Here is an 8,460-nt window from a genome sequence, read left to right as displayed (position 1 = left end):
AACAATTATAAAAACTTTAAAAAATATAATAATTAAATTATTATAACTGTATATACAGTATATATATATTGATAATTATAAATTTACAAAAATAATTTAAAAAATCAATTCAATTTAATAATATTTTTTTTTAATAATAATTTGGTTGAAATAAAAAAAATGTGTTTATATTTATTTACAAAATTAAAAATTATATATAAAATACTAAAACAAACAAAAAACTAATAGCCTTTCATATTAGTCTACACCTCCACCGCCCAGTAGTAGTCGACTTTCCTGAATCTCGCGATCAGTACCGCACTGGTAGTAATGCGGCGCCAATTCGGTCAACCAATTCGGTTGAATGGGCGTTACGTCGCGCATAAACTGCTGGGATGTATGCAATACTTCGTGAAATACTACGTGTTTCGGTGGTCTCGACATTGTATACAATACTGATGTCGGATGTAAATGCAATTCATGATCGCCGCGTATGGTTCGGTAGACACCTGTCGGGTGATAGTACGCTGAGTTGGCAAAAAAACCGCAAACAATAGCCCTGCGGACACTGTCAACATCCGACGATGATTTCAATCGTATCCGAAATCGGTTCATCAGTGATGCCAATCGATGGCGTACTTCCACTGCACGCAACAGTACCCGATAGTTGAGAAAATGTCGATCGGCCCATGACTTGACTTTATCGGCTTTGAGGAACTGATTGTAGACATTGAGATACGTTATCAGATCGCCCTCTTCGACACTCAACTGATGTTTCGACCGACGGGCCTGAATAGCTCGCTGGCCGCCCGGCGGCTGTTGAAACACTGACTGGACCTGCAGTACGGCACATATGGTCAGCGCTTCTTCACTGCAGCCGAACTGTTGCGAAGCGAACAACATTTTCGTAAACATCGGATGCAGCGGAAACTCGGCCATACGTAGACCGAGTGGATCGGTTAGACCGCCCGAATCGTTGAGAGCTCCCAAAGCGTACAACAGATCGAGTGCGGCCACAACGTGTCGTTCGGGTGGCGACGATATGAACTCAAATTTGGCCAAATTATTGATACCCAATGCCTTCAGCTGGAGAATGGTCAGCGCCAGACACGAACGCTGTATTTCGGGTACCGTATAGGTGGCCAACGACTCGGTAAACGCTTGTTCGGTGTACAGTCGATAGGCATTACCGGCTCGTTCGCGACCCGCACGTCCGGCTCGCTGTTGAGCCGATGCCTGACTAGTGGGTACAATCATCAACGAATCGGTACACGTATGCGGATTATAGACACGAAGTTTAACAAAACCCGAATCGATGACAAACCTGATACCCGATATGGTAATCGATGTTTCGGCAATATTGGTCGCCACTATAACTTTGCGTACACTTTTCGGAAACATTTCGAAAACGCGCATCTGATCCGATCGCGGCAACGATGCATACATTGGCAGTACATATAGTTTCTTGAATTTTGTATCTTTTTTGTCCCGTAATCCCCGTGAATAGTCTTTCAATATTTCCGTACAGGTTTCCACTTCGTCCATACCGGTCAAGAATACCAGTATATCGCCGAACGACGAAGTTTCGTGTATTTTGATAACAGTCTGAGCGGAAACCTTAACATAATCGGCAACCGGCTGTTCACTGTAGAAGATGTCTACCGGATGACACCGACCGTCCAGACATAGTATGGCCGACGTATCTTTCGATGGATCCACTGTTGATTTGTTTGTATTGAAAAAATCGCGCATAACCTCAGCTTCGATGGTAGCCGACGATACAATTACCCTCAAATCCGGTCGTTTGCGTACAATCTTCTTCAACAATGCCAACAATATGTCGGTATTCAGTGTCCGTTCGTGCGCTTCGTCAACAATGATGGCACCGTATGTGGACAACAACGGATCGGACATCAGTTCGTTAACCAGTATGGCTTCGGTCATGAATTTGATTCGTGTCGCCGACTTATCGGCGCAGTTCTCGAACCCAATACTGTAGCCAACTTTGTGGCCCAATTCGGTGTTCATTTCTTCGGCCACTCGGGTGGCCAACGATACGGCTGCCACACGACGCGGTTCGGTAACGCCGACCATCAGTTGCTTTTGCTGATGCTGTTGTCCATCGCCGACGGCTTTACTATGTGTTGTCCAATTCGAGCATATTTTGGCTATAATTTGCGGCAATTGTGTCGATTTGCCGCAACCGGTCTCACCGACAATCACTACTGTCTGGTATTTCTCCAGTAAATACTCGATGTGTTGTCGATACTGTTGTGGACATAAAAAAAAGACAATTAATTAAGACTTTAAAAATTTCATTCAGTCATTTATAAATCAATTCAATCAATCAATTACTTTATAGACTGGAAGTGCTCTTCTTTGGTCATCAATTGACAAGTTTTTGTTTGGATTAAAATGTATATCAATCTTCTCGTCTGATTTCAATTGTTCAACATTTCGGTCGTCTAACAAGTCTTTCTCAGTCAGAGCTATTCGTGTGGGTCGTCGGCGGCGGTAATGTTGACCGAAACAAATGGACAAAAAGAGAGAGAGAGATTAGTCATCAGAAAGAGAGAGAGAGAGAGAGAGAGAGAGAGAGAGATACAGAGAGACAGAGAGACAGAGAGACAGACAGAGAGAAAGAGAGAGAGAAAGAAAGAAAGAGAGAGAGACAGAGAGAGAGACAGAGAGAGAGACAGAGAGAGAGAGAGAGAGAGAGAGAGAGAGAAAGAAAGAAAGAGAGAGAGACAGAGAGAGAGACAGAGAGAGAGAGAGAGAGAGAGAGAGAGAGACAGACAGACAGAGAGACAGAGAGAAAGAGAGAGAGACAGAGAGAGAGACAGAGAGAGACAGAGAGAGAGAGAGACAGACAGACAGAGAGACAGAGAGAAAGAGAGAGAGAAAGAAAGAGAGAGAGACAGAGAGAGAGACAGAGAGAGAGACAGAGAGACAGACAGAGAGAAAGAGAGAGAGAAAGAAAGAAAGAGAGAGAGACAGAGAGAGACAGAGAGAGAGAGAGAGAGAGAGAGAGAGAGAGAGAGAGAGAGAGAGAGAGAGAGAGAGAGACAGACAGACAGAGAGAAAGAGAGAGAGAAAGAAAGAGAGAGAGACAAAGAGAGAGAGAGACAGAGAGAGAGAGAGAGAAGAGAGAGAGAGAGAGAGAGACAGACAGACAGACAGAGAGAAAGAGAGAGAGAAAGAAAGAGAGAGAGACAMAGAGAGAGAGAGAGAGAGAGAGAGAGAGAGAGAGAGAGAGAGAGAGAGACAGACAGACAGACAGACAGACAGAGAGAAAGAGAGAGAGACAAAGAGAGAGAGAGAGAGACAGAGAGAGAGAGAGAGAGAGAGAGAGAGAGAGAGACAGACAGACAGACAAAGAGAAAGAGAGAGAGAAAGAAAGAGAGAGAGACAAAGAGAGAGAGAGAGAGAGAGAGAGACAGAGAGAGAAAGAGAGAGAGAGAGATTATGAGAGAGACAGACAAAGAGAGAGAGAGAGAGACAGAGAGAGAGAGCCGATCGGCGGTAAAAAACTCACGTCTTTTGATGGATGAAATGGACATCTTGTTTCTGCAGATTAAATGGTCAATCACTGGCTCAGTGCCTCCGCCGTCGGGTAATAATAATAATAATTACTGGCCATCAATGAAAATGTCATTACAATTGCTGTAATAAATAAATATTTTTTGTTTTGAATTATTATTATTATTAAGTAATACAACAATCAATACATTTGACAGTCAATAGTATTTTACATGTGATTAAAATGTTTTTTTTAGTATGGAATTGAATGCAATATCTGATTGTATTCAAAACCATAACAATAATGACCGCCCACTAACACAATAGTGTTTGTAATATACAGGGTTTTAAGAAAATAAATGCCTGCCCTGGCAATGCCCAAATAGATGCCATAAATGCCTGGCATTTTGGGCATCTATTTTATTTGCCTGCCAATTTAAATTGCTAAAAAGCAACTGTATTTATAAAGAATAATGTAATTTAGTGTTTTAACATGTTAATTAAATTTACAATTTATTTATTTATTTCCAATGATATTACCTTTTAATTAAAGGTATACAAAACAAAAATACAAGCAAATATATTATAAAAACAATGTTTTATAAATTAATTAATAATATAAAATTAAAATAAAATAATAGGTGTCACCACCTGAAAATAAATGCCCAGGGCATGGCAGAGGCAGGGCAGGCATTTGGCAAAATTGGCATCTATTGTTTATGCCTGCAATTTTTAAAACCCTGAGCAATACACATATAAATATATAATGCTAGTTAAAGTCTTATTTTTCCCAGTGTTTACAGTTTAACTATCATATATTAAATAGAATTTTAATTTACAACAATATAATTAATCATAGACTGTTAGATGTTTCCATATTATATTATACACATTATTTTATTTGTATGTATATATATATTAAGTATAATCTATAAGATAAATCTATTTGCTTGTGGAGCTTCAATCTACTATTGTTTTGGTTTTGAATATAAATGAACAGTTTTCTACATAGCAATAGCAATAACACCCACAAAAAAAATTAAACTAATTGTTCAATAAATAACGTTTTTAATTATATTATTGATTGTAAATAAATTTGATACATTAAAATGGGAGGGGAAGGGGGGGGGGTAGTAATAGTTTGTTGGGGGACAAATTAATTAATATAGACATTATTTATGTTATATATTAGTAGTATTATAATACTGTAGGTATATTACCCAAATAATTTACTAAAAATAATCCTGGACAATTTTTAGGAAATTAAATTTAAATAAATATAGATTTAATTTTATTGAATATATTAATATTTTTGTTTTTATATGTAAATAATATTTTATGTACATTAACTGTATTTTTTAAAAAAAAAAATAATAAATAATCAAAACTATTTATAAAATAAAAATTATCCAGCTAAAATTATCCTGGATCATTTAGCCAGTCTAGACAATTATATTTTATTATTATATTCAATACATACAGTACTACACCATTTACATTGACGTGCAGTGTATTGCTAACCACTAGTAGTACTGTACACACAGTTATTAGTATATATATATTTGTTACAAATAAAAACTGTTAACTAATTTTAATAATACAATTCAATATATAATCTTTTTTTTTTGTTGTTGTTTAGGATACCCAACCAACCCATCAAAAATACCTACTATTATATCTCATATAATAGAGAGCACCGGTATTTTTTAACGGCACAGTTATGTCATCTACTACTGTACGACGTGTACTAATCTATGGCGGCAAAGGAGCTCTGGGATCAGTTTGTGTCCAGTTTTTTAAGAAACAAAATTGGGTTTGTATTAGATTTTTAAAAGTTTTTTTTTATTTTAAATAAAAAATAAATATCATATCCTATATGTATAACATGTATATCCTATTATTAAATTAAATTTTAAAGAAAAAAATTATTTATAATATCTATACCGGTATTATACATATATATATATATATATATATATATATATATATAAATTTATATTATTATTATTATATACATATATTTGTTAATACAAACTGTTTGATTGACTATATTATCTCAAATATTTATATGATATAACTTTTTATATGCAATTACTAATAGGTGTATAAATTTTAATTAATTAATTATTAACTATAGTATAGATTATTATTATTAGTAGTATTTTGTTTGGTTTTTTATTTATTAAAATAAATAAATTATTTTTTATATAATAGCACTGTAATATACAGAATATTATATTAAAAAATTATTATTATTATTATTATAAATAGTTAGCAATTAAATTGTAATTTAAAATTGTTATTATTAACAAACAAAAAAATGTATATTAATTTATTTTTTAAATTAATATAACTATTAAAATGTAGTTAATTTATCTATAGTTGTTTGCCTTTAAAAAAAATTTTTAATCACTAAATAATATCTTTTTAAAAAAACAAGTAAAACATGTTTTTTAATTTTTTAAAATATTTATTTTGGTTACTATGAATATACCAGTATATATATATTTTTACTTAAATATATATTAATAGATACAAAAAAAATATTTAATAAATTAAAACTATAATTTAAAAAAAAATATTTGAATATAAAATATAAATGATATAATCTAACAAATTATATATAAATAGGATATTATTATCACATAATTGAATAATATATATATTAATTTATTTTAATTAAAATCTAATTGAATTCAATCAACATTACATTAACATAAAATATATATATATATAATTGATAGCTTAATATATTATTTTATTATTATTTGTTGAAATTAATGTTAAATTATATTAAATTTAATGTAGATTTTAATAATAAAAAAATATTTAAATATAATAAACAAATATGAATTAATTATATTTATAATAACTTAGTAGTAGTAGTAGTATTAGTAGTAGTAATGCTTATAATAATAATTATTATTTATCAATTATTTTATTAATTAATTAATTTAAAAAGTAATATTTAAAATAATATTAATTATTATTTTTTTTAAATTTTATTTTTTGAACAGTGGGTTACATCAGTCGATTTGGTAGCCAATAGCGAGGCCAACGAAAATATAGTAATCAAGTCGTCGACTACCGACCAATGGACACAACAGGAGGCCGAAGTGGTCAACGGTGTCGGCCAAGTATTGGGCTCAGACAACAAACTCGATGCCATTGTCTGTGTGGCCGGCGGTTGGGCGGGTGGATCGGCCGCAGCCGACGATTTTGTCAAAAATACCGATCTAATGATCAGACAGAGTCTATGGAGTTCAGTAATATCGGCAAAATTGGCCGCAAAATACTTATCGGATGGCGGACTGTTGGCATTGACCGGCGCTCGGGCAGCGCTCGAACCAACACCCGGTATGATTGGCTACGGATTGGCCAAATCGGCTGTACATCATTTGGTTCAGAGTCTAAGCCAATCGACTGGTGGATTGCCTACCGGGGCGACAGTTGTGGCCATATTGCCCGTTACGTTCGATACGCCAATGAATCGTAAGTTTATGCCCAAAGCCGATACCAGTCAGTGGACACCGTTAGAGTTTGCCGCCGAACTTATGTGGAAATGGGCGTCAGCGCCGGCGGCGGCGACCGATGATGTCCGGCCAAAGTCTGGCTCATTGGTTCAATTGATTACCAAATCGGGCGAAACGGAACTTGTGGTCACTGCTGGCCATAACTAACATTGATATATATATATATATGCCGTAAATATATTGTCGTGATATATGTGTATCAAAAATAAAACAACGAAATAATTTCTATCAATTATGTGGTATTATATTATTTTATTAATTTTTTTTCTGTGGATCCATTCCTCCACTAGTTTTTTATCGGTTATATAACTTTATATATATATTTAATCAATTGGATGTATAAATGTTTTTTTTAAACATTATTATTATTATTATTATTGGTTATCACTTGTATTGTATTGTATATTTCAATGATATATATAATAAAAGTAATTGTTAGTTATATATATATAATATAAATTGTGTGTGAATTGTATATTATATTATCGATAGATTAAAAGATGATTAAACGGTCCTGGTTATTTAAAAAAAAAAAACATAATGACCAAGATAAAAAAAAACAAACAATAAATTTATATAACTACCGTTGTTGCGCACACGCCTTTCCATGGCAGATAATGCGATAAGTGGCAGGTTTAGTGGTAATTGCTTCCCCTTGAATTTGCTTAATTTGAGGGCACAAAATCCCAGCCATGTTATAAGTTTTTATTATCTATCAAATTCATTCCACTCATGATTTTTTTTCATTATTTAATGCTATTATTTATGCATTATTAATGCTAATTTAATTTATTATTTATTTGATTATTAATTTTACAGTATTGATCGATCCTAGGATATTAAATTATTTATTTATTAATTGATCGATCATATATTTAATTAATTATAACTAAATTTAGATATTTAAAACACTTATAATTGTGTAGATACCAGTTATCACATTTACTGCCATTCGACTATTTTAGTTATCTCATTATCTGCCATGGTATGGCAGGTTTAGTGATAATTAGTTCCATACCTTTTTGACACTTTTTTAAAATTAATTTTTAAAATTGATATGTCTAATTAAGTGGTTAAAAACGGTAATTTTTTTGTATACTATTAAATTAAGATAAAATGCTTTAATTTAATAAAAATTTTCTAATAATTATTTTTTTTTGTGTCTCTAATTTCAAACTAATATTATGGTATAATATTTCCCATAAAAATAACATTGCTTTGAATTAAAAAAAAAAAAAAAAATTGCAAATATAACAATACATTTTTAAGATTTGAATTAAAATATATGGTTGTCGAGGAAAGGTGTCATAAATACACAACTATTATCTTAATACTCTGTTATCTTGATTTGGACGCATTGGCGGCCAGACCGCCGCCATCGGCAACAATAATACTGCCGGTTATAAACGCGGCGGTCGTATCGCTGGCC

At 33.1% G+C, this 8,460-nt stretch overlaps 2 protein-coding genes across 2 annotated transcripts; one reads left to right on the top strand and one right to left on the bottom strand.

Moving 5' to 3' along the window:
* Positions 1–232: 232 nt before the first annotated feature.
* On the bottom strand, positions 233–3,729 carry LOC128962053 (probable ATP-dependent RNA helicase DHX35). Its single transcript, XM_054308376.1, has 3 exons — positions 3,515–3,729; positions 2,335–2,468; positions 233–2,247 (listed from the first exon to the last, which is right to left on the bottom strand). The coding sequence occupies exons 1-3, from the start codon at positions 3,537–3,539 to the stop codon at positions 238–240; spliced, it is 2,169 nt and encodes a 722-aa protein (XP_054164351.1). The 5' UTR covers positions 3,540–3,729; the 3' UTR covers positions 233–237.
* A 1,256-nt stretch (positions 3,730–4,985) lies between these two features.
* Positions 4,986–7,266, top strand: LOC128962063 (dihydropteridine reductase-like). The gene is made up of 3 exons (XM_054308391.1): positions 4,986–5,048; positions 5,138–5,311; positions 6,516–7,266. The coding sequence occupies exons 2-3, from the start codon at positions 5,219–5,221 to the stop codon at positions 7,176–7,178; spliced, it is 756 nt and encodes a 251-aa protein (XP_054164366.1). The 5' UTR covers positions 4,986–5,048; positions 5,138–5,218; the 3' UTR covers positions 7,179–7,266.
* The last annotated feature ends 1,194 nt before the right edge of the window (positions 7,267–8,460 follow it).

The sequence above is a fragment of the Oppia nitens genome, unplaced genomic scaffold, assembly GCF_028296485.1.
Source record: "Oppia nitens isolate AA-2021 unplaced genomic scaffold, nextdenovo-longstitch-racon4-pilon3 scaffold6_pilon_pilon_pilon, whole genome shotgun sequence".
Lineage (NCBI taxonomy): Eukaryota > Metazoa > Arthropoda > Arachnida > Sarcoptiformes > Oppiidae > Oppia > Oppia nitens.
This window is presented reverse-complemented; position numbering and strand designations above follow the sequence as displayed.

Coding starts and splice junctions, on each gene's coding strand:
- LOC128962053 (XM_054308376.1), bottom strand. CDS start 3,539: ATGTCCATTTCATCCATCAAAAGAC. Junction 2,469..3,514: donor CATTTCATCCATCAAAAGAC/GTGAGTTTTTTA, acceptor CCACACGAATAG/CTCTGACTGAGAAAGACTTG. Junction 2,248..2,334: donor GAGCACTTCCAGTCTATAAA/GTAATTGATTGA, acceptor TGTCCACAACAG/TATCGACAACACATCGAGTA.
- LOC128962063 (XM_054308391.1), top strand. CDS start 5,219: ATGTCATCTACTACTGTACGACGTGTACTAATCTATGGCGGCAAAGGA. Junction 5,312..6,515: donor TTTTTAAGAAACAAAATTGG/GTTTGTATTAGA, acceptor TTTTTTGAACAG/TGGGTTACATCAGTCGATTT.